The sequence below is a fragment of the Argentina silus genome (genome assembly GCF_951799395.1).
Source record: "Argentina silus genome assembly, chromosome: 12".
Taxonomy (NCBI): Eukaryota; Metazoa; Chordata; class Actinopteri; order Argentiniformes; family Argentinidae; genus Argentina; species Argentina silus.
In genome coordinates, this window is record NC_139666.1 from 1,259,111 (window position 1) to 1,285,164 (window position 26,054).

Genomic DNA, 26,054 nt, shown 5'->3' on the forward strand with positions numbered 1-26,054 from the left:
AGGGAGAGAGAGAGACAGAGAGACAGAGAGAGAGAGAGAGAGAGAGGGGAGAGAGAGAGAGAGAGAGAGAGAGAGAGAGAGAGAGAGAGAGAGAGAGACAGAGAGAGAGATAACTAATGTGTTGAGATCTCTGGTGTTTGTGTTTAGTTATTTCTTCACCAGGGTCAAAATTGTATTTCAAGTATTTCAATTAGCTTCAAGGCAAAAAAATGTAACTGTCAAATGTTCATTTGAAAATGGGTGTAACTGAATATTGGAATGTATTTGGAAATACCTTAAAAGGATATTTTCAATCAAGGATTTAAAATTAGCTTGATCTATTTGGAAATAGTTTTTAATAGCAGCAACATTATTATCCTTGATATCAAGTTTATATTAATGGTTTTAAAAGTGGATAATGTTGATATCAAACTTAAACATGTTGATATTGTGACATCATGTGAGAAGAGGACACCAGTGGGTCTTTAAACAGGGTTGAGGCAGCAAGAGGCAGACAAAAGACTACTGCTACTGTCACTTTAATGAATGGTCTGGTATGTAAAGATGAAATCTTCAAACTCAGGCACACAAATTGTGTGTGTGTGTGTGTGTGTGTGTGTGTGTGTGTGTGTGTGTGTGTGTGTGTGTGTGTGTGTTTTACAGTACCAGTTCTGAAGCTGGTCCAGTCCGGTGAGTTGTGGACCCCCAATGCAGGCAATCTGCTGCCTGCGCTTCCAATCCATCAGCTCAGGGTTGAGAGGAGAGGTCATCAGCGCGTCAATCTCCTTGATCACATCACTCATCTTAGACAGAATCTCCTGTGGGAGGGATTAAAAGGGTATCAAATAGCAGCTCCATGTCTAATGGAGTCCTTTCCTGTTGGGCCGACCAGGGATTCAAACTCGCTTGCACAACAATATTGGGGTTGTAATATTCGAGACCGGTATCAAGACCACATTTTGCGTGACTTGGTCTCTGACACATTTTTACTCCAATGTGGAAGACTGGTTTGTCCAAGACCATGGGTAACATTTCAAGACCATGGTAACATTTCAAGACCATGGGTAACATTTCAAGGGTGCAGAGACACGCGCACAAACAATGTAGCTCTCACAAAATATTCACTAGGATATCCTAAAAAACTTCCTTTTTAACAAATACTGTACAGTATTTAAGTTATTAAATGTTACCATAGTCACACGAGTGTGTAAAATTGTTGTGCTGTGATGAACAAGGCTGATTTAACCCATTAGTTCCCAGTGTGAATGAACAGTGTGAATGAACAGTGTGAATGACCAGTAGTCACCTACCTTCCTCTTAAAGTCCAGCCTGTTCAGCATCTCCTGCAGTCGTGTCACTTCCTGCTTGATGACCTCAGTGTTCCTCTCTGCCGGATCTGAGGGACACAGAAGCCCGTTCTCAGTTACTTCCTCTCATCCTCCACTCACGTGTCACAGGGAAATGAGGAGAGGAATCAAGGAGAGTGGACGAGGAAACGAGGATGAAAGGAATCGTGGTCGTAGGAGCTGAGGTGTCCTCGTCCTCTCCCGCGTCACGTTGTCTCCGCCCCTTCTACCGAGGCGTAGGTAAAATGGCGCGGCACAAACTGGGATGTCTTGGTGTTCTGTCTCCGCCCCTTCTGTCTCCGAGCCTCGTGAGACTGAGTAGCCTATTATCAATCCTCAAGATGGATTGTTCTGCTGCTCTTTTTTGTAAATTTGTTATTGCTATTTTGTTAAGATTTTGCTATTTTGTAAATTTCTTGTTAATATTTGCTATTTGTTTTTTATGTCCATGGACATTTACATTTTACATTTACATTTACATTTATGGCATTTAGCAGACGCCTTTATCCAAAGCGACTTACAACAAATACATACATACATGCACCAACCTCACCAAGTAAATTTCCTGTATGTGCAAATATACTTGGCCAAATAAAATTATTCTGATATTCTGATTCTGAAGAGGCTATTACGTTTACAATAAATCCTCCTAGGTTTTTAGTTAGATTACAATAAATCCTCCTAGGTTTTTAGGGTTAGGGTTAAATTACTTCACAGCAGAACATGTAGAAACTGTAGGTGACTCACTTCTCAGTTTTCGATTTAACCTCATGACTCAATAGTAGAGCAGCTTCACTGACGGTTAAGGTTAGGGTTAGGGTTAGGATTTAACCTCATGACTCAATAGTAGAGCAGCTTCACTGACGGTGAATGTGGGACCTGTACTGGAATTTCTCCACTCAACAGAATACAAAACTTTACTTTTTTTTGGTTTAAACAGTTTTATTTATCGCACACCTTTACTGACTGGTTATTATTGTAATAACTCCTAGGCGGTATTTTGTCAGAGGAATTGTCGATATGTTGTGTAGGCTATTATGTTGTTGTTGTTGTCCTACTCTTGGGATTAATCTTCCATGTAGAATGTTCTCTTCTATTCTATGAAGCATAATAAGAGCTTGGGAGGGGACAGAACATACACAACCAATGGCTTTGAGCCGATGCAGGCCTTCAAAGACAGCGGTCATCAGCACAGATGCCTCTGAAGACGGCTTGGTGACATTATGGCATTATTTACAGAAAGGACCTGCCGATAATCTTCCCCTGTGCAAGAGTGGACTAAAGACATTCTGGTTTTAACTTAATGTGTTTCTACTGGCTAAGGTGATTTGTACTTGGTTAATAAGGGGAGGGGCCATGTTAAACGAGGCTCACCTCGAGACTGGAGTGTTTTGTAGCGGAAGTCAAAGTCGTCTTGCATGTCCTCTATGTACTTCACCGCCTGGTCCATCATCTGATGGGAGAGAAAGAGGAGGAGGAGGAGGAAAGAGGAGGAGGAGGAGGAGGAGGAGGAGGAAAGAGGAGGAGGAGGAGGAGGAGGAAAGCGTAAGAAAATGTCTGGTTCCCAATGCCAAAACTTTTGAACCAACAAAAAGTGACCATTCTCTACATGAAAACGCCTCTTACACGTACACGTACACATACACGTACACGTACACGTAGTTACCTGCACACTACTCCTGATCACTGCAACCCTGTTGTCCAAGTTCTTCTGCCTCTCATAGGCGACCGAGTTCTGCATGGACTTCTCCAACGGTCCCTGTCAAAAAGACGTATTAATCCTTTAGTTGGATTAAAATCACTACTTGGTGCTTTTAGTAATGCCTCAACACTTTTGTCATCTACACAATCTACTTCAAGATTTTAGGCAAAAAGACCTCAAAACAAACAACAACTGAAGATGGCTGCCTTAAATTTTGTTATCTTGTACATTTTGTTTAGTATATATTGTATATTTTTTAGTATTGTACATTTTACATTGGTTGGCATTCTGTGGACAGCAAAGCAAGAATTTCATTGTACAGGGAAACATGTTTTCTACTGTGCATATGATAATAAACACTTTGAATCTTGAATCTTGAATGGCTGCAGTCCAGGCCTGACAGAGCATCACCAGAGAAGACACCCAGCGTCTGGTGGGTCAATGGTTGCTGACTTCTGGCAGTTATTGCATGCAAAGGATTGTCGACCAAATACCAAAAACATGAGTACTTTATTTCGACATTATATTATTTTTTGCAATACTTTGGAGCCCTGAAATAGGGGGAGCATGTTGAAAAAATATCTATCTAAATGGTGAACCCAATTTGAAAAAACAACAACATTGAATTAAAGCTGAGAATCTCTACTTTGACCCCATAGTAACCAGACACCAGACAGACACTCAAACTTATTTTGCTATTGTTCTTACACAAAGGAGGAGGAATTTAATGGAGCATATACGTCTTTGAATTGAAGCATCTTTTTTTATGGTGAATAAAAAACGGTTTTACCCACCGTTTACAAAAATGTGCTGATTTTAATGTACGCGTTTACGGTTTAACCCTGTCACTCTTTCCCCTTCTGCCTTTCCAGGTTTCGTAACAGTGTGACTCACCTGTTCCTGCATGCTGGCTGTGGAGATGATGCGTCGCTCTTCTCGAAGGCAACTGGAGATCACTCCGGCCATGAGGACAGGGGTGGCTTTGTATTTCACCTGAGAGAGAGAGACACACACACACACACACACACACACACATTACATTCTGCAGGTGGCGAACTCTGCAGGTGGCAAACATTTCAAATCCTTCGGTTTCCTCAACAGGTAACTTTAGCAGTTTAGGGTAATGTTATTTGTAAAAAGCACTATTCAAATCAATTAGTTTGTGTAGGTAGTTACAGCGAGCTAACTTTGATTATGCTGCCCATCCACCAAGTTCGCTACCCAACTAAAGTACCTGGTTGGTAACAGTATCCTGCCCTGTAATCCTCTGTGCCCCCAGCCCGTGTAATCCTCCGTGCCCCCAGCCCCCTGTGGCCTCATAAGGACCAGGGGGTAGAGGAGGCTCAAAGCCCGGAGGAAGCACTGAATAGACCCGGAGGAAGCACTGAATAGACCCGGAGGAAGCACTGAATAGACCCGGAGGAAGCACCATTGATGTGACTGTGGAAAAGCCATTGGTCCTGGCACACACGGGCACACAGCGTAAGCCCCTCTGTGGAAAGCCGGCTAATGATGAACAGAGTACGAGATTAGACAGACTTGTCTTGTTCGAGTGTTTTCTAAGAGCTCATGTTTAGTTCTCTCTACTGTACATTGTGGGAGGTGGTCTCAAATGAAGTCTCAAATTTGTACCAGTTTCCACTGGAAAGTATCTATTAGCGCATTCATCATCTCTGCAGTAACTACTGTATTTTCAGACCTCAACAAGAGTCTGTTGTACTAAATCTATATGTGTTTTGTTTATACATATAATTAAGAAATATTGTTGCACGTCCTGTCCGCCTGTTTAAAAAACCCAATTCATACCTTTGAAGACAGAGGGCCAAATACAATTTAAATGTTATGGAAATTCAATAGACAATAAAGTGCTGTATTCTTATCAAAACGTATTAAGTATTAGATTTATTATATTTATTACCGTAATTCCTTGAGCAACTTTGAATCGTGCATTCATTTTACTCTAAAGGTAAAAGCAATCATGTACGCGCATGTGGGGAAGGAATGAAGCAGAACCGGGAACAGACATGAAAGCAAAACCAAAAAGTTATCATGATTACGCATCCTTTGAGAATCATTCCAAACACAGAGCCTGTGTTGTTTTGGATCTCTGATGTGCAAAAGATGAATGACGAATATCATGAGAACTGAACTTGGCTGTATTCTACGAAAGGCCTATCCTGTTTAGACGTGACACAAGGGAAAGTTCTGATGGGAAAGTGTGAAACTGTATGTTTTTCGCCTCCATTCGTGACTACTGGTTTGAGTGTGCAACCCGAGGCGGTTTTGATGTACCCACGCAATGCCCTATTACAACAACACCATTACGGCAACTGGTGCAAACATCACTAATAATTTGAACATGCGAAATCCCCTCAACCTCAGTACCGCTCACTCTTCCCAACTGTAGGGTGATGCAGTATAACCTTGGTTTCCATCTTTACATTGACACATCTTTACATTATCATATTTGCACAGTGGGTAGTCACGTGTTACAAAACCCATACCGATCATACTGTCTATATGACACCATTTAGTACTACTACATTATTTCATTAATGATCCTTTACTTCTGATGATCAATGGTTGATCATTCACAAACCTCGTCCCCAAACTTTTGCACACAGCACATATAAGCCTGGAATAACAATGACCCAAACTTGGCCTTAGTGGGACTGAATTTACTGAGTCAAGTATTTGTCATTATTTGATTTCAGCTAATCACACAACTGCAAGTTGCGGCTCCGAATCAAAGTTTAATGCGTTGGTCCACCAGACCTTCCGAGCAAGTGTCTGGGAACAACATGAATCAATCACAGACTTGCAAAAACTTTCACCTTTGACTGAATTTGTGAATGAATGATACAGCTGCTACACAGTTATCATGTTACATGTGAGTTCTCACAGTTCTATCATGACTTGACATTCTTCTACCATGCCATTTAGCTGACGCTTTTATCCAAAGCAACTTACATTGCAGTGTAGATGGTACCAGCAGGAATTGAACCCACAACCTCAGCATTGTCAGCACCATGCTCTACCCACTGAGCCACAGAGGACCATGTCATACACCAAAGCTGGCAGGAACACAGTATTCCAGCGAAAGTTGTACGGTTGAGTTTCATTTCCTGTAAGACCTAGCCACTCTACCATAGCACACACAGGATAAACAATAACAAACACAACCTCCACCCAAAGACCAACCTCTCAACCGATCTCCTCCCACTTGTCCTGCTATTTCAGCTAAGAAAAATCACAACTTCTGCATACACATACACAATTCTGCATACACATGCTGTAGCGGAAATTGAACCACAAGGTTCCATTTTGCAAAGGTGTACATAATTCTTTCTGAGTAAGTTGAGGTAAGTAAGGCCCTCAGACAACCATTTCCTGTATGCTTTGAATCTAACACTCAGCAGGAGGCCTCAAAGAACAAAGCATTGAAACAAAATGGCATTCACCTGAAGTGAAAGCTCCTACAGTACAAGGAATGCCATTATGCTTCCAAGCCGATCCCTAAAGGTGACACATGCAGCCCTTTCACTTCCCCATCCACATTCATCCACATGCAACAGTGATTGCAGTGCAATTGACTTTTTACATTGAACTCTTATTATCTACTGCTGAAGGGGGAGATATCAATTCTGCCCCCCTTTTCTTCAAATGACTCCTCCCCCGATGGACCAAATGTTTATAAGCCCTCGGGAAGGTGTCAAGGCTGTGGTGTCATCAGTATAGCATTGAAAAGATGTGGTCTAATACTATGGTCTATAAAACAGAAGGAGAGCACAGATTTGTTCTCTTTTCTTTCCTCTTGGTGTCCTGGTCAGAGCCTCACCTGTAACCTGTGTCCTGGTCAGAGCCTCACCTGTAACCTGTGTCCTGGTCAGAGCCTCACCTGTAACCTGTGTCCTGGTCAGAGCCTCACCTGTAACCTGTGTCCTGGTCAGAGCCTCACCTGTATCTGCTGATTGATGATCTTCAGGTTGTGTCTTTGAAGGAAGTTCTGCTCCTGAGAACACTTCCTCTCCAACTGAGATAGGAGGTTGTTGAAGAGGACTGTGGCCATGGATTCATGGTTTGCAGCTGTGTCCCTGAAAATACACACACACACACACACACACACACACACACACACACACACACACACACACACACACACACACACACACACACACACACACACACACACACACACCTTTGTCACTTTGTATCAGATTTCATGACATTTTGTGCTCAGGCAATAAGTGATGAGAACATTTAAATCATGGCTATAAATCATCTACTGTTCATCTATTCATCCCCCATTCATCTAAATCAAGATCAACCTATTCCATGAATGTCATATTCTGTAATTAACTGTTGTGTGTGGTTGTTTGTATGTTCATTACCCAAGTACAATGAGTCTATATTGGATTAAAACGTAGCACATGCTGTGGGAATGCAAGTATGTGAATATGCTTGTCTGAAGGAAACATGATATCTCACAAGTAGTGTAGTAAGACCCATTGACACTCCTAACCACAAACAAGAACAACAACACACACACACACACACACACACACATACACACACACACACACACACACACCAGTCTTGGCTCTCAATCCAGTTGGCCAGCTCCTGCCGAATGTCCATAGGGAAGTTGTCATCGTAGAGGAAATCCACCTGCTCCAGGTATCTGATCTCTAACTGCTGAATCTGTTTCCACTGACTCATGCTGTTGAACGGTTTACCCACAACATTACAGTACGCTTCAAACCGGTAAGACTTACATATGAACGATATGGAAGGTGTGTCTACAAAAATGTATCTGACGATTTATATATATAGCAACCATATTATATTATGCTCTGGCTGTCATCCATTTCATGAAAACACATATATTTCATATTTTGTTACAACAATAACAACATATTAAAAACAAATACATTCGGAAATTCACAAAGGGGTCTATAATTTCGCAACAATGGGCTAAATATACACTTAATACACTATTCTATAGAATGTTCCTTGTCTATTTGAAAGCCCAATGTAGGCCTATCAAGCATGTTAACAAGCCTATATTTTGTTATTGACCTATTTTTAATTTAAGTTAAATTCGGACTAGCGCATCTTCAGGGTCATCATTGAAATCATCAAACTTATAGAATTTCATAGTCTGGTAAAGCCTACCTGTGTTTGGACTCGGCGGTTTTTTTGTTAGAAATATCCACGGCACCCAAAGCATGTGCATTTATTTCCTTCCCCAACTTTCGTTTTAAATGTGTGGCCTCCTTTCGATGTTCGTCATCGGCTCTGTCCTCCCCTCTCCTCTCACCTGAGCCTCTACTGGAAACATGTGCCTACACGCCAACCATCACAGCTGACACAGGTTCCTGTTAACTCTTCAAACATTTAGGCCAAAACTATATTTTCATTCATATGATTACAGTGGTCAATAAGTTGATGATGATATATATCATCATGTGTGGTGGAATGGAATAAACACATAACAACACTAGTTTATGATGAATGAGAATAACAAGTGTTTTAAAAAAAATAAAATAATAATAATAATAATAATAAATGTGGCAACGCAACAACGCAAATATGTTTGACTGTCTTAAGCGCTGAATTGTTGGGTCAGTAGGGAAGCACCTGACAGGAGTTCTGGTACTGAGGAACTGGAACCAGGCGCATGTGTTGAAGCAGCGGGAGCAGTAGGGAGGGGGACGGAGAGAAGGAGAGAAGGCCTGACAGTGAAGGGAATCAAGGACTTATTGAAGGTTTTGTTAAAGGGAGCATCCACGGACGTAGTGTCCGTAGTGTATTGTTTTCCTTTTGAAGTGAAACGGGGCTGGGGCGGGTAGGAGTTGGTTCCTCCCCGCCTGTAGTTCACCCTCCAGCCCAGGCGGCGGCGGTAGGGCGGCGGCAGCGGCAGCGGCAGCGGAGGGCAGACCCCGGCTGCGGGTCAGGGTGGAAGGGTCAAAGTTGAGGTGCAGAAACATGGTGGCGCACGGCGAAATCCGCGTGGTTCACAGCGGTGGAAGCAAAATAAACTTCAGAGAGCCAATTATTACTTACGACTCCAGGTTTGTATGTGTATGTGTGTCATTAGCTAGCGAGATACTAACTAGAACTAGTTAGCGACATAATGGAAGTGAGGGACTAGCGAAGTGCTGGTGTTTACTTCGTAGCTAGAGAGCGAGCTGCTGGGAGCCCGAAACCCAAGTTGGAAGCCCAGGACCAATAATATAGAAAAGACCACACCGTAGGTTGGTTTGGATCCTTTTTGACAATATGTTCACATGGACATCCGCCAGCTAGGTGTGTATGAAGGTGTGTTGGAAGGTGAGTGTGGGACCTGCTGCCGGCCAGAGACCAGCAGCTTCACCCCCTTCACCTGTCTGGAGGAACACCTACTGAAGGGTTCTGAACGGATCACACATCTTTACAGTCATTGACACCGGCAATTTTCATTGCAAAATGAAACTCAAGTCAATAGTTGTGATGATACTTGGTTTTACCTTTTGCTGATCAGGGAACTTGGAGCGGCTGGTAGCCTCGAAATTAGGCAAGAATTAGTAGCCAAAAATTACCACATTCCAATAATTGATGAGAATTGATTTCATGGCTAATAAACAGTCGTTGTCTTTGCGTTGCATGAACGATATTGCTAGCCAGCTGGCTTATTGTATTTGTCATTGATCAGTTTCTCTCTGTTGTGTTTTTTTGGGGGGCAGATTCCTATTGTGTGCTTCAGGGGAGTCTGTGAAAGTGTACAGTACCATTACTGAGGAATGCATCCATGATCTGCAGGGACACACAGACCTGGTGACCGGTGTCGTCCACAATCCTACTAACCATCTACAGGTTCGTCAACCAATCCTACTAACCATCTACAGGTTTGTCAACCAATCCTACTAACACTCTACAGGTTTGTCAACCAATCCTACTAACCATCTACAGGTTCGTCAACCAATCCTACTAACCATCTACAGGTTTGTCAACCAATCCTACTAACCATCTACAGGTTTGTCAACCAATCCTACTAACCATCTACAGGTTTGTCAACCAATCCTACTAACCATCTACAGGTTTGTCAACCAATCCTACTAACCATCTACAGGTTCGTCAACCACTATGTGTGATGGTGTGACATGTTGTTGATGTTTCATGTACTGGGCCCATTCTATGCTGGTTGGGAAATGTATTTTTTTATGTTCAGATTTTCATATTCTGATTCTCTCTCCTGCAGGCTTATTCTTGTTCGGCAGACGGCACTGTCAGGTTGTGGGATTATACAGACGGCATTCTCATCAAGGTACTGCTTGCACGTCGGTTCTTCACATAACCTGGTCTCTTGCCCTCACTGTTCCGCATTTGTATAAATGACCAATTGTGATCCTTTGCAGACCTTTATCATTGGATATCCTATCTACTCCATACATGTCCAAGAAAAACATGGGGGAGTTGTTTTTATCGTTGTCCCCGTACCCAGCGACAAAAAATCTGGTAAGTTAAAACTTAAGATATTATTTAACCTTTATTTCTACAGGGGAAACACACTGAGAACAAGGGCTCTTTTGCAGGAGCACCCTGTCCACAATATTTACACAATAACAAAGCAACACATAAAAAAACACAACACAGTTCAATACAGAAATCAATACATCATATAACCCCACAGCCCTAGTTAAGTGTTTATAAAGTTTTAACCTTTCTACTGCCTCGGTCTGATCCAGAGGCCTTCCAGTTGGTGGCTGTGCATCTGCCCCACTGCGGGGACCAGGAGGTGGAGGCCCGGGAGCTGTCCTGCGTGCTCACTGATGTCAGCCCCAACCCTGGGGCTAATGCCTTCGGCAGGGGGGTACGTACACCAGGGGTTCATGCAGTTGTCGTGGTCCTCTGTGGCTTGGTTGTAGAGCACAGCCCTAACAACGCTTAGGTTGTGGGTTCGATTCCCGCTGGGACCATATATACTGAAATGTATTCACTCACTGTAATGTAAGTCGCTTTGGATAAAAGCACCAGCTAAATGGTGTATATTAGTATTATATACTATATTATTATTATTATTATTATTATGATGATGCAGTTCAACGTTTACGGTCAGTACCACATCAGCCCCCTTGCCTCTACTCATCCACCTGTATTTGCTGTTTGTATGCACTGAAGGGTTCAAACTGTTCTCACTATGTTATGTTTTTCTCAAGACATTGTGTACCTACTACTACTACTACTACTACTACTACTACTACTACCACTACTACTACTACTACTACTACAGTTATGAAGGACATTAAGGCTATTGGCATTTGAAAATGTTGTACTTTCGACATTTTCCAGCACCTCACCTAAACAATGTCATGTTGTTCATTCCCAAAGGGTGAATACATCGCTTCTGCCCAAGGTTTACAGTTCCAGGTATTCTTTTTCAAGAAGCAGAAGTCCTTCAGGTAAGCGATAGTCGGCCCTGTCTGGATTTAGTCCTTTAATCCTAGTCTGTGTTCTGTGGCCAGTCCTCAGATTGTGATTTTGAGATTAAAGCAAATCTATAAAACCAAATTCATTATATATTCATTATACATTATAAATCAAGACTCATAACATTCATACAATATTTTATGGAGAACTTGATTTTGACATCCTAACATTGCTTAGTGGATACAATTCATTAACACATACAGTAGTGTATGACTTCAGCCACAACACTCACTTCAATCTATTATGTGGGGCGCTCAGTGGCGTAGCACACTAAGGCGCATACCATATCATCGCAAGGTCCCTTGTTCGATTCCGGCCATCGACATATCCTGCATGTCATCTCTCCCATCCTCCCTGTCAATCTCTACTATCTCTATCCCAATAAAAAGCAGAAATGCCCTAAAAAAGATATTTATTATGTTGTCTGTGTGGGGAAACAGGTTTTCTCTGAGTGCAGTGAGAAAGAAGGGGGCGCAGAACGAGTTCATCTGCATCGCCTGCCACCCAAAAGATGACTGCATCGCCACCGGCCACCAGGACGGCAAGATCCGCCTCTGGTGAGTAGTGCTGGAAGAAGACAACTCACAGATGTTTTTTTTTTTTAATATCTATGTCTTCTTTTTATTGACTCACAGACCAGGGTTCCATTCCTGCGTTTAGACTCTCCACCTCATCTGGGTCTCTCTCAGTTTCTAATCTGTCTCAATGAAGCGTAAGAGATGTGAGCAGGAGACTGGGGTTCCACTCCATTAAAAGGAATAGAAAGAAAGGGGGCTCCGTTAGGTTAATTCTAAACGTCTTACTTTGTAACTTTCTGTGTCATACGAACCGAAAGTCACCGTTGTAACCCACCACTGGTTTCGATTAATTGATCGTTTGATTGATAATATCAGGTTGAATTTATTAGCTCATTAAAAGCAGATCATGGAGGAAATAGCAATACACACAGGGATGACCCCGAGTTTCATCAGCTTTATTTCAGTCCTCTTTGGGTAATACTGTCTGTCCTCTCTCTCTTCTCTCTCTCTCTCTCTCTCTCTCTCTCTCTCTCTGTCTCTCTGTCTCTCTCTCTCTCTCTTACCAGGAGAAACTTCGAGCAGAAGAAGGAGTATACGTATTCTACCCTCCACTGGCACCATGGTCCTGTCAACACAATGTGCTTCACACCAGAAGGTGAACCCATGACCCCTGACTGTATGACCCCTGACTGTATGACCCCTGACTGTATGACCCCTGACTGTGCAAATTGCCATTCCCATAAATAAAACTGTGCTAATCGCTTTAAGAGTGTTTTTATTTGTTTATTTGTCTACTTGTCACTCACCCTGACGTCGACATTTTTGTTCAAACATTTGTCAACTGAAGCATCTGTTTTGTTTAATCTGTACAGCCCAAAATTCTGTAAAATAAATGGCGGGGTTTCGACAAGGAAACACTCGGCGGTCTTTGGCATCGTTGGCAACCTGCACGGTAACTCAATGTTGACTTGTTTTCCCTGTTGTTCCTGCAGGCACCAACCTCCTCAGCGGGGGGATGGAGTCGGTCCTGGTCCAGTGGAGTTACACCCAGGGGAACCAGAAGGACTTCCTGCCTCGCCTGGGCGCCACCATCACACACATCGCCGTGTCGCCTGACGGGTCCCTCTACACCACCTCCCACTCAGACAACAGTAAGAAATGCCGGGCTGCGCTCCCACCCCTGACCCCCCACCCCTGACCCCCCTCCTCCCACCCCTGACCCCCCCTCCTCCCGCCCTTGACCCGCCCTCCTCCCACCTCTTGATCCCCAAACACCTAGCGTTAAAAAGCTGTCCTGACATCATCGTGTGACATCATCGTGTGCCCTTGCCAATAGCTCGGTGTTTACTTTTGGAAGTACCCTCAAGTGTATTGTGTAGACTTAACCCTCTCATTCTCTCTCCTCTCTGTTTCCCTGTCCCTCTTTCTCTGTTCCTCCTTCTAAGAGATCACCATCATCCAGAGTTGTGTCAAAGTGTCAGCTATTATTCAGGGACTGGTCAAAGGTGAGTAGTGCCCCCCCTCCTCCCCCTTCCACAACACCTGGAGAAGTCTTTAATCTCAGGAAACACAACGTGATGTAATGACCCCGTCATTTGCACAGAAAGTGTGTTTCGGGAATGCACCTACTGCTTCCTCCAATTGACATGTACTTAGACTTTGACGATTCCCCCCCTCCCTCCTCCCCCTACAGGCGATGGCGTGAGGACAGGCCTGCTGATTGACCCACGCAGTAAAGCTTTAGTGCTTAACGGAAAACCAGGGCATCTGCAGTTCTACTCTCTCTTGCATGACAAGCAGCTGTACAATGTAAGCATTGCCTTCATCGTTCACAGGAAGTAATCAAATGACAGCTCATTATGACAGTCATATGGTCCTGGTCCTCTGTGGCTCAGTTGGTAGAGCATGGTGCTAACAACGCTTAGGTTGTGGGTTCCATTCCCACTGGGACCATATATACTGAAATGTATGCACTCACTGTAATGGAAGTCGCTTTGGATAAAAGCGTCAGCTAAAAGCGTCAGCTAAATGGCGTATATTAAATGGCATATCATATTATGAATAGGTACAATTTCAATATAAACTAAAGTACTAAAGTACACACTTCAATGCATTTGGAAAAGGTATATCAATATTATTGCATTCAAAAGCTTTTTTTTTTTTGTAAATTCATTGATTAGGATAATCGATAACAAAGTAATGGTTAGTCGCAGCCCCAGTTCCCAATACGAGCTTATCAATCAAGAGAGAAACCTTTACTAAGGACACAACTAAACGTTTCCTTTCCTGCAGCTGGATATTGTACAGCAGGAGTACGTTCACCAGGAGGGGCTGGACCAGTTCGAGGTGGTCACGGCCGCCTTCGACGCCCAGGGGCGGTGGCTGGCGACGGTGGAGGAGAGGAGGCAGAAGGGCTCTGAGCTGGAGATCAGTCTGAAGATGTGGGCGTACGACCAGCAGAACCAGAGGTGCTGGAGTTTCATCTGAGTTTCTGTCGTTTCAGCAGCTCTAGAGTTGCCGGTCGGAATGAGTACTCAAGTACTCAAGTACTCAAACAGTGTTAGATCTGTTAGATCAAGTAATGTCAGTTTTTGTCGTGGAGTAATATCTCCCTCTTTATTTGAAAAGAGATGTCCATCTGACACTGAAACACAAGGATAGACCATGAATTTTTTGAAGTGCAGTTTGTTCACAGTTATCTGGTTCTACGTCAGATTTAGTGTTGCAGTGATTGGTCTTTTCTCATGGGAGGAATCCAAATGAGAGAGAGAGAGAGAGACAGTCAATGAAGGTGTGTCTAATGTCCCATTGGACATTGCTGTAGTACCATATTATGTCCACTAGATGGTGCTGTCCCTACTGTTAGGTGTGTAAGATTGTTCATAGTTTAGTTGTTAATTCACAGTTGAAACCTTCAGATGATGAGGGTGGCCAGTGGCAGCTGAGCGACTTAAATGTCAAAGCCTCATAGATTCAGGACATTTCTCATGTCTAGTTTATCTCAGATGCCACTTGTTTTCCTTCATGAGTACACGAAGTATAAAAAGGAAAAATGTGTAATTGATATCATGGCTGGCAGTAAATGAATTTGCATAAATGTGAATGTATTATAGATAGAATACAACAAATAAAGCCATACAGCAGGTTGCCAAGCAACAGACCACAAACGGTGATTGGTCAGGGAATGTACCCACTTTTAGGTGTACACAATGAGCAGCAACTGAATGACCTCCTTGGTGGCAGTTGACAATGTGAACAGACCATTTTGAAAAAAGGCCCCAAATGAATGACCAAAACCCTGCAAATTCAGGCATCGTAAAAACCACGGACCGTGTGCTCCCACTGCCCACCCCTACAGCAGTCTCCTCCCAAGCCCTGTTTATATCTGAGTGTGACCTTCATTCCTCACCCGCCCTCCCTCTTCTCCCACCCCGTAGCTTTGTCCTGAATACTACCGTCTCGGCCCCCCACGACGACAGGATTACGGCCATGTGCTTCTGCCCCTCAGCCGGGACCACCATGTTGGTAACGGCTAGCCAAGACGATCACTTCAAAGCCTGGCTGCTGGCAGAGGACAAAACGGGTAAGCGGTTCCTGGCGCAGCGTCTTTTGATGTTGCCTCTTAAATCAGGTGGCCAGTGTAAGCACCGGTGTAGCAGTTGCTCTATTGTGGCAGTGCTTCAATCCCCTGGTCCGGGAGGCCCACAAGGGTGTGCGAGCTTGTGTTTTATAGCCCTGCACTAATACACGTGACTCAGACTTGTTGGCAGCCTGCAGCCCTGTGTGGGTCTCTCCAGGACCAGCCTTGAAAAGCTCTGCTCTGCAGCAGCTCTTCGTGTTTGAGCTCCAGCCTACGTGGCAGATCTCCTTCAGTCTAATGGGGGCAGGAAATGTAATCACCGCCCAGGATCTCTTAAAGAATGCAGAAGGTGGCAGGTCCGTTTGTCATAGAGCCCTGCCTCTCTGCAACAGCCTGCCAACCCAGTTTTGTATGTCACATTCTTATTGCCGTAATGTGTGTTTTTAATCTATTACACAGTGTATTGTGACCGTGTAAAATTCATAAATTTCTTTTCTCTACACAATTACGCAGCTTTGCCAGAAGAGGGCGCCTCCTGGTCATGTGACTTTGTTGGCGCCTATCACAACCTGAGGCCTGGGTTCTGCTGCTTCTCAGCCGACGGCTCGCTATTGGCTGTGGGCTTTCAGGAGGTGGTGACGGTGTGGAACTCCGCCTCCTGGGAGCTGCTGACCACCCTGTCCCAACCCCCAGGGGCCATCAGGTGAGAACACATGCACACGCTTTACCAACTCAAATCAAATGTTAATGGTCATTTACACACTATACAGGATCCAATGGAATGAAATGCTCTAGGGTGAGCAACTCCTCAACAACGCAACAATCAGGCAGGGGGGGGGAACTTGGCACGTGTACAAGGGGTGAAGTGGAGGGCGAATAGGACGGCACGCGCTGTCATGCTGGACATTCCACCCCTCGTGTTTACCAACAGCGAGGGACATGATTGATTTTTACAGCAAGTTGCTACTCGTGACCTTTTTTTTCAAATGACACCTGCAGCTTTAGTCTCAGCGGTTCGAAAACAGTATTGATTTTAGTTCAGACTGACCATGTGACGTTTCCCCCCCTATCTACCCTAGACAGAGAATAGACAGATATTGCTTTGTTTACAGCTATTGTTGCCGAGGACAACCTCCTTGTGTGTGCATGGGCAGTCGATGCACTCGACAGTTGAAGAGACAAGGTTATGTTCAGTTACCAGAGGGATAGATTTACATTTGCATTTATGGCATTTAGCAGACGCCTTTATCCAAAGCGACTTACAACAAATACATTTGTTTAGGTAAGTTAATCATCTATCCATCAGTCATCATAAGACAAAGTAATCAATGCTCAGACCAGGGGCCATTGGCAGTCAGAAGGTGCATCTACCTTTGCTGTGTTGCGTCCTCTTGCTGTGTTGCGTCCCCACTGGTGGTAATAAATAATAACATAATTATAATAATAATAACATAATAATAATAACCAGCGTTTATACATTTTGGGGAATTTTTCCTTTTCTTCCAACGTTTCAGTAAAATTACACGTGAAATTGGATGCAGGCTGTCAGCTGTCAACCAACAGGACGACCCGCCTGCTTGAGCAAAACAATCAGTAAATGCACTGTGAATCAAAACTCAACTCAAATAAAAAAACATTGACGTGTCTAGGGTGTAGAGCAGCTAGTCACCTTGACCTCGCTAGCAGAAATACAGAGGGCACTTGATCACGACGCGTAAAGTCCATGAGTCATGACTGAGAAAACAAAGGAATATCTGGCCTCCATTTTGACTCTGGGACAGACCTTTCTCTCTGGGACAGACCTTTCTCTCTGGGACAGACCTTTCTCTGCAGCCTCAGTTGGTCCTTTGAATGGAATCTTGCCAAGTCATTCTGTCTAGGTCAGAGAGTACAGGAAAGCCTGAACGGGGTTTCTCTTCCACTCGCCTGAAATGAACCGCTTCGCTAATCTTGTTCTCGCGTAAAGTTCCCATTTATGCACTAGTGGCTTTAAGAAGCATTTGGTATTAAGAGTTTTATTCAGATGCACCCGGGGGTCGCCGAGAGGTACTGTGCCATGTACCAGTCCTGGTCCAAGAGCACTCCTTAACTTTACCTGAAGTAAACCTACGGCTGAACCATCTGTCTAAGGGCTGACAATGGGCTGAACCATCCCTCTAAGGGCTGAACCATCCCTCTAAGGGCTGACAATGGGCTGAACCATCCCTCTAAGGGCTGATGTACACAACTCCCAAGATGCTTCCTAAGCTTATACCAGGAGTCCACTCCCAAGATGCTTCCTAAGCTTATACCAGGAGTCCACTCCCAAGATGCTTCCTAAGCTTATGCCAGGAGTCCACTCCCAGGATGCTTCCTAAGCTTATACCAGGAGTCCACTCCATTGGTATTTATTATTTAGCTCATCTTACTGAAGTAACTTACTAATAGAGAACCTCTGCACGAAGGCAAGTGCCAGAACAAAATGGCGGGGCAGAGGTTCTCTATTAGTAAGTTACTAGAGTGGCCCTGTGCCTGTGCACTGTTTTGACAGCTGCCCTGTGGAACCGCCTCCTATGGAATTCAGGTTGTGTCTGCATGTGGTGTGAACTGACATTATTTCAGATGACTGCGTTTTTGCAGTTGGAGCTCTGGTATGGAAAAGCTCCATGCCACTAATCCCGTGAAATATGTTGGGATGGGAGGGGAGGGGTTAGGGTTAAGGCGGGGGGGGGGGGGGGGGGGTATTTGAAAGTGAGAGACAGACAGAGAGAGAGAGAGAAGGGCTGTAACAGGTCTCATTTGATCCACCAGGGACCTTTGTTTTGGACGGCTAAGCTGTTCCAAGTACCTGCTGGGGACCACCACCAAAAACCTGCTCTGCTGCTGGAACCTCCTCACCTGTTCATGTAAGACAGCCTTGCTGTGTGTGTGTGTGTGTGTGTGTGTGTGTGTGTGTGTGTGTGTGTGTGTGTGTGTGTGTGTGTGTGTGTGTGTGTGTGTGTGTGTGTGTGTGTGTCAATAATATAATAATAATATCTGTCTTGCCTCCACTGGCCATGTTTCAGCCGCTCTGCCCAGGTTAGCCACAGCTGGTCTGCAGCCTGGCTGAAATCGCACAATGGAGAGACGGCACATGTCTGAACTTGCATAAGAGCAACAGTCTTAAGCCTTCCATCACATGTCTCTCTCTCTCTCTGTCTCTCTCTCTCTCTCTCTCTCTCTCCCTCTCTCAGTGGAGTGGAGTACACCCATGGATGTGAGCCTGCTCCTGGCTGACCCCTTGTCTGAGAACATGGCCGCCTTCTGCTGTCAGTCCGGCAGTTCAGACTGTGAGTGCTCCCTTGCTAGAGCTCGTAGCTCCAACAAGGCTCTGTTTCCCTCGTTCAAAAAACCTGAAAAACTAATTCTAGATTAAAAAGCGTCCATACTGGAGATTTTCCATTGTAGGTGATTTCGTCCAGGGCTATGCTTAATCTGTGTCTGGGAAACTGCCCAAATAAGATCTGAAAGTTGCCACCCCTGCTCAGAGTGTTTAGTAGTATGTGCTCCATTCATGAACGCTCCTGTGTGCCCCCCCCCCCCCCCCCCCCCCCCAACAGTGTTTGTCTTCAAGCCCAGCGAGCCACGACCGCTCTGTTCCCAGAAGGCCGTGTGTGCGGGCAGGGTGGAGCATGCCGTCTTCGCTCCACGGGAGGAGATGCTGGAGAGCTGTGAGGAGCATGCCCAGTGGCTCAACCTCTCCCAGCTCTACTTCCTCACCCAGCACATGGTGAATATAACACCCTGACCCTGACCCTACCCCAACCCTGACCCTGACCCAACCCTAACCCCAACCCTCACCCAGCACATGGTGAATATAACACCCTGACCCAACCCTGACCCCTGACCCTAACCCTGACCCCAACCCTGACCCAACCCTAACCCTGACCCAACACTGCTACCATTTAAACATTTACATTACATTTACATTTATGGCATTTAGCAGACGCCTTTATCCAAAGCGACTTACAACAAACACATTTGTTTAAGTATGTGAATCATCTATCCATCAGTCATCATAAGGTAAAGTAATCAATGCTCAGACCAGGGGCCATTTAAACAGTGTCCAAAGAGGAACGGAACTGCATTGCTAAATTAGTAAAAGAAAACATTGTAGTCAACTGGGGAGATTTGTGTCTGCTTGTGTCTCTGCCTCATGTCCCACTGATGCTCTGTGCTCATTGGTCCCCTCCGCCTCTACCTTCTCCTGTCACCTGACGACCTCTAGGATCTGATGACCTTCAGCACTAAAACGGAGGAGGATCGGCTGGTAGCATCAAGTAAACAGGTAAGAGTCTTGTTTTGTTAAAAAGCTGCGAAATGTCGTGGCCTGGGGGGGTCCAGTGGTCTAGCACCATGGCCTGGGGGGGTCCAGTGGTCTAGCACCATGGCCTGGGGGGGTCCAGTGGTCTAGCACCATGGCCTGGGGGGGGGTCCAGTGGTCTAGCACGACGACCTACAGTGCACTCATATGCCCATGTGGAATCCGGCCCACGCCCTGCTTGACATCCTTACTTTCCTGTCATTCTTCACTATCTTTATCCAATAAAAATACAAAAAATTAAGAGTGGGACCCCACTCAAAAAAAAAAAAAAAACTTTCAAAAGCTGTAAAAATGTTGACTGTGTGACTAAGTGTTTTTCCTCCTGATAAAGGTCACTGAATGTACAGCATTCTCCACTTCCTCCTCGGTTGTTTTACCATTTCAACTTTCTATTTCAGCTTGTGATCGACGACAGCGTAACCGTGACGCCGTTCTACCTGTTGCTAGGGAAACACAGACAGCAGCAGCAGCAGCAAGAAAACCTGGTCAATCCTCTGACAGACAGGACCCAGCTCCCACAGGGGTCCATTGCTATTAAGGAGGTGTGTGTGTTTGCATACAAGGATTACTGGCCACCAATGTGCCGGCTTCAGAACATGAAAAGGTTTTGGACCTCACACAGCTGGGTCCATTTTCTTGGAAACATCTACACCTAAATAGTGCATGTACAGATCCCAAATCCCAATTATATTAGATAGATATACACACACACACATACACACACACACACACACACACACACACACACACATACACATACACATACACACACACACACACACACACACACATCTATCTTCAGTTGTCTCCCGTCTTACATCCCCTCTCTCTCTCTCTCTCTCTGTCTCTCTCTGTCTCTCTCTGTCTCTCTCTGTGTCTCTCTCTCTCTCTCTCTCTCTCTCTCTCTCTCTCTCTGTCTCTCTCTCTGTCTCTGTCTCTGTCTCTGTCTCTCTCCCTCAGCTGTTGCACACCCCGGCTCACGTCCTGCCCTCGGCCTCCTTCCTCTGCTCCATGTTCATCCGCTCCCTGCTCCTCTCCAACACGGAGGCCAGGTGAGTCTTTCTCCTTCCTGGGTTCACTGGTACCTCACTGACCACAGGTGTTCACATGCATGCCAGGTCTAAATCAGATGCTTGGAAGGATTGGAATTGTGAACGTGGCCATGCGCTTTCCTTAATGTTTTTATAGTTAGTATTTTCTTATGACGTTGACATATAATAATATCTGCCATTTAGCTGACACTTTTATCCAACATTGCAGTGAGTGCACACATTTCAGTATAGATGGTCCCAGCAGGAATCAAACCCCCAACCTAAGCGTTGTTAACACCATGCTCTACCAACTGAGCCACAGAGGACCACATAAATGCAGGTTACAAGTAAAATGTGAAATGTTGAAATTCTGTGATTTTACTCCACATTGGGTGTTTGTTGTCCACACCGTGCACACAATCTGGTGTCCGTGTTGACATTACTCGGGGTCAAGGGTCACTCAGCTGAATGGGGTGATGTCAGAGTTAAGCCGTGGCAGAATAGCTGCTCTCTGAAAATAGGCTGAACAATGTTTTAACTCATTCAGTGCCGAGGGTGAATAAAGTTGCCTCAATTATCAACATGCCAAGGGTGACTTAATTCACTGGGAATGCACACATTATGATGCTTCATTTTGTAGCCAATTACATTTTTGCATTACATTTTATGGCATTTAGCAGACGCCTTTATCCAAAGCGACTTACAACAAATACATTTGTCTAAGTAAGTGAATCATCTATCCATCAGTCATCATAAGAAAAAGTAATCTATGCTCGGGCCAGGGGCTATTGGCAGTCAAAATGCTAGAAGAAGGAATAATTACTCTTTTTTTTTTTTTTTTTTTTTTTTTTTTTTTTATTTATTTATTTACAGTAGAGAAACTTGTACAGGGGGGTAAGTGGGGAGGAAGAGGTCTTTAGGAGGGAAACAATTAAAGTATTGTTGCCAGGTCAACACCATATAGAACACTCTGCACTCTAGGTGGGGAGGGTTCCGGGATTCTTCGGCAGTTAGTGAGTTCAAGCTGAAAGCAACTTAAGAAGTGTCCAAATGCTTTGACCAGTGGGGCATATGACACATTGAAATTCCACACCAACTTTAATGTTCACTTGGTAACGTTTTTTTTTGACGCATGCTTTTCTGAAGTGCTGTAGAGCCCCGGTCTCATGGTGTCTTAGGTGCAGTCATGGGGCATAATGACGCTGTCACTATACAAGGAAGCAGGAACAATGGGATGTAATATGTACCACAAATATATAACAGCTTTCTCGTGTCCTATTTCATCTCTTACGTGTTCATAATGCCCTTTGACTGCATACTAGGAGCTATGAATGTTTATATGGCAATAAAACATGTAAGGTGCTTCAAGTTGAAGTCTTACTGTTTACCGTGTTAATTTGATTCTCTTGCTTTCTGAGGTAATTTATGTAAATGAGAATGGATTCAGTCGACTTACTGTACGTGGTCAAATAAAGGTGAAACAACAGTACAGTCAAATACATTGAGATGGAAGTGGGCTAATATGCCTCAGGAAGAAAAGAGTCTGGAGTGCAAACCTGCTGAAGTCTGTCGGTCTGGTCAGCAAACTCAGGATTTAAACCCAGATAACCCAGATGTGTGTTATTCATAGAGGAACACTGTTTTATCTATGAAGACTTGCTTTGTCATGCTTTGTTATGTTTAACCACAGGTCCAGGGCTTGCCTCATCACTAACCACCAGTCTTTTCTTCCTCCTGATTGCGTTTTGACGGCTACAGAGAGGAAAACAAACCAGAAGAAGAGGAAATGGAGAGTGATAAAGAGGAAGAGGACTCTGAGGAGGAAGCTGACCCCCGTGACTGCAGGACGCTGGTGAGACGGGGGCCAGCCGAGGTTTCTGCAACTCTGGTTCTCACCAAAGCCCAGGAGAGGGAACTGAGGAGGGTTAGAAAACAGGATAACTGCTGGCTCAGCAGCCTCCTGGACTCCTAACCGTGACCATGCACAATAACACACACACATACACATGCACACACACATGACTCTGCCAACTCATGCTTTTCCCAGATTTGATTTTGATGCAATAAATGGATTTCAGTTTTTGAAAATGTGTCAAGCTTACGGATTCTTGCATTAACACAATACCTACAGATGTGTTTGTTTTTCTCTACTATAAGGAGCAACTTTATTGTATTGTGAAATTGTTTGTTTGGGGCCTGAGTGTGTCTGGCCCACACCACAGCGAGACCCCCCCGTGCCTTATACCTGGCACACTTAACAGATATGAAAGGGGGATGAAGGGGCTTTCACTCCTCTGGGAGCTGGAGCACATTTTTTTCCCCATACCTGAAACTTTTTCCTGCTATCTAGTGCTTGATAGTGCTAATCCTGACCCTCCTGATAGTGCTAATCCTGACCCTCCTGATAGTGCTAATCCTGACCCTCCTGATAGTGCTAACCCCTGACCCTCCAATGACTAATTGTATGTAATATGTGTTTAGCTGTTCAATGGTCATTTCAATGATGATACACATTGGTTCTTTAATAACTTAAATGTCTTATGAGTTTAACGATCACACTTGTATAGTATCATAATCCAAGCATTAAAGCTTTTTTAGTCAAATCTATATGATCAGTCCAGCATGCCCCCTCCCTAACCCTAAACCTTTTTTGAAATAATTAGGGTAAAATGGTGTTAAATCTGGTTTTCTGGACATAACAAAGGGTGCCCCATGAGGATTAATTCTTGGTCCAGTTCTTTTGACTAGTTACAGTCCACTAGTTCTTTTGACTAGTTACAGTCCACTAGTTCTTTTGACTAGTTACAGTAAGTAATGGAATGGTTAAAATAGTTTTCTTCTTTTGGCTCGATGCTCCAAAAGCTTGGATTTAAATCTGGAGATTGACGTGGCCAGTCAAGAACTTTACACTTTTTGGCTTTGAAAAAGTCCCTAGTTGCTCTGGGAGCAGGTTTGTGTCTTTATCTTACTGTATGGTGAAGCACCATTCAGTGAATTTGGAGGCATATGCTTGTACTCAAGCAGACAAGATGTTTCTGTCCACTTGCTGTTGTCAGCCGTTACACCATCAATTAAGACAGGTTAGCGAGTTATTATGGTGAGTTATTATGGTGAGTTACTATGGTGAGCATTCTTCGGTCATCTACTGTAGAAGTCATCAGAATCAGAATCAGAATTATTTTATTTGGCCAAGTATATTTGCACATACAGGAAATTGATCCAAAGTGACTTACAACAAGTACATTTTTCTAAAGTAAGTGAATCATCTATACATCAGACATCATAAGAAACAAATAATAATCTATGCTAGGACCAGGGGCTATTGGCAGTCACAATGCTAGAAGAAGGAAGGATTCCTTTTTTTCCTTATTAACAGTGGATGACCTGTGCAGCGGGGTCGTACGGGGTGAAGAGGTCCTCATTAACCTTGCAGTAATTATAACTTTTGCAGTATAGAGCCAAAAGAAGAACAAATGCTTCACTGTCAGATTACTTACGCAGGGCACTGTACATTAACTCTGTTGTATATGCTGTTCCCCCCACGACCAGTCAGTCACAGTCTGCATTTACTGTCCTCCAGAGAGCACCTGCTGAACTGAAATTGATACACCTGTTATACACCTGTTATACACCTGTTACCGCTGACATGATGTATCTGATGATGTACAATGGGTGTGGCCTCCCTTATAACACATACGGAGGAGCTTGTTAAAAAGATTTAAGGTGGGTTTATTTTATGGGAATAGACCTTGCCTTTCCCTGAACAACAGAAAGCGGATTGTGCAATCAACCTTCATGCCAGTGTTTGATTATGGTGACGTCATCTACCAGAATGCAGCAGCCACGACTCTTAAACCTGGGGATTCCATCTATCATAGCGCCCTTCGCTTCACAGGTCATAGTTTTAAAGCGTCATTGCATCCTTTATCAAAAGGTTGGCTGGACCTCGTTAAAGTCCTGTAGATCTCATCATTACTCCCTATTTGTGTACAAAGCCCTACTGCATAAGCTCCCGGCTTACCTAACCTCATTATTGAAGTATAAGAACATAAGTTACCAAACTCCTTCTCAGGGTTGGTTAACTCTCAAGGTTCCTTGGGTCTCCACCGAATTGGGTAAATCTGCTTTTAGGTTTGATGGACCTCACTGCTGGAACAGTCTACAAAGTACATTACAGTTGGTTGTTCTGGTGCCGCTCAGGTAATTTAAAATATTGATTGAGAACCTCTGATGAAAAATGTGCTTTTTCTTGATTGTGTTTAATAATTGTGTGTGATGTATGGTATGTGACTCCCTGCCTAAATAAAGGTTAAATAAAACACTTATTTTTTAAATGGTCATGACGCCTCTGGTGTACGTGTACGGATGTCTAAATGAAAATCACCTTGTATTATTCATCTCTACACAGAAGTGTTTGTTTGCAGTGACTCAATCAAGTCGAGTTGGTGCAAACGATGTGTGTACAAGATTAATGCCACAAGATAAGACAATGACACTAGTAAAAATAGTATCAACTAATTTCAATGGACACTTATTTGAATACCCAACCCTGTGAGTAACAACACAAGTTGAGAGCAGCACAGGCTCGCTGGCAGAGCTCTGTCCCAGGGACAGGTTTAGGCTCGCTGGCAGAGCTCTGTCCCAGGGACAGGTTTAGGCTCGCTGGCAGAGCTCTGTCCCAGGGACAGGTTTAGGCTCGCTGGCAGAGCTCTGTCCCAGGGACAGGTTTAGGTAGCTGGCAGAACTCTGTCCCAGGGACAGGTTTAGGCTCTCTGGCAGAGCTCTGTCCCAGGGACAGGTTTAGGTAGCTGGCAGAGCTCTGTCCCAGGGACAGGTTTAGGTAGTTGCACAATGGCAGTTGGTCACGACTGAGGGGATTGAACAGAAACGTTTTGTTTTGTTGGCACCCACCCTGCCAGATCTTTCCCCACAGCACTGGGGTCGGAAGCCAGCAACCCTCTGGTTGGGAACCTCAAGGCTGTCCTGCTGTACTTGTCAGTTTACAGACACATTCATATAACTTTATTATGGTTCCTAGATTGCAGTATTGCAGTTCAGAGAAAATGAGTTGAAAGCCCTTACTAAGC

The 26,054-nt window shown here is 44.3% G+C and overlaps 2 protein-coding genes across 2 annotated transcripts in view; one reads left to right on the plus strand and one right to left on the minus strand.

Moving 5' to 3' along the window:
• The window catches only part of stat4 (signal transducer and activator of transcription 4), an 18,427-nt gene extending 10,105 nt beyond the window's left edge, over nt 1-8,322 (minus strand). The window contains 8 exon segments of the mRNA XM_083682030.1: nt 646-797; nt 1,290-1,375; nt 2,700-2,778; nt 2,992-3,084; nt 3,922-4,020; nt 6,986-7,121; nt 7,619-7,747; nt 8,203-8,322. Of these exon segments, the coding sequence (XP_083538156.1) occupies nt 646-797; nt 1,290-1,375; nt 2,700-2,778; nt 2,992-3,084; nt 3,922-4,020; nt 6,986-7,121; nt 7,619-7,746 (773 nt within the window). The 5' untranslated portion in view covers nt 7,747; nt 8,203-8,322.
• Nucleotides 8,323-9,010: 688 nt separating this feature from the next.
• wdr75 (WD repeat domain 75) lies at nt 9,011-23,082 on the plus strand. The gene is made up of 21 exons (XM_083681933.1): nt 9,011-9,101; nt 9,753-9,882; nt 10,268-10,333; nt 10,425-10,524; nt 10,755-10,879; nt 11,398-11,468; nt 11,937-12,053; nt 12,581-12,669; nt 13,007-13,165; nt 13,460-13,519; nt 13,708-13,823; nt 14,307-14,482; nt 15,452-15,597; nt 16,108-16,297; nt 18,385-18,479; nt 18,807-18,902; nt 19,173-19,342; nt 19,841-19,900; nt 20,335-20,478; nt 20,897-20,988; nt 22,726-23,082. The coding sequence occupies exons 1-21, from the start codon at nt 9,016-9,018 to the stop codon at nt 22,937-22,939; spliced, it is 2,502 nt and encodes an 833-aa protein (XP_083538059.1). The 5' UTR covers nt 9,011-9,015; the 3' UTR covers nt 22,940-23,082.
• Nucleotides 23,083-26,054: the final 2,972 nt, after the last annotated feature.

Excerpts from the sequence above, each read along its gene's own strand:
- wdr75 (XM_083681933.1), top strand. The coding sequence starts at position 9,016 with ATGGTGGCGCACGGCGAAATCCGCGTGGTTCACAGCGGTGGAAGCAAA. Across the intron at positions 14,483-15,451 it reads TACGACCAGCAGAACCAGAG|CTTTGTCCTGAATACTACCG; the intron begins GTGCTGGAGTTT and ends CCCACCCCGTAG. Across the intron at positions 20,479-20,896 it reads GGTCCATTGCTATTAAGGAG|CTGTTGCACACCCCGGCTCA; the intron begins GTGTGTGTGTTT and ends TCTCTCCCTCAG.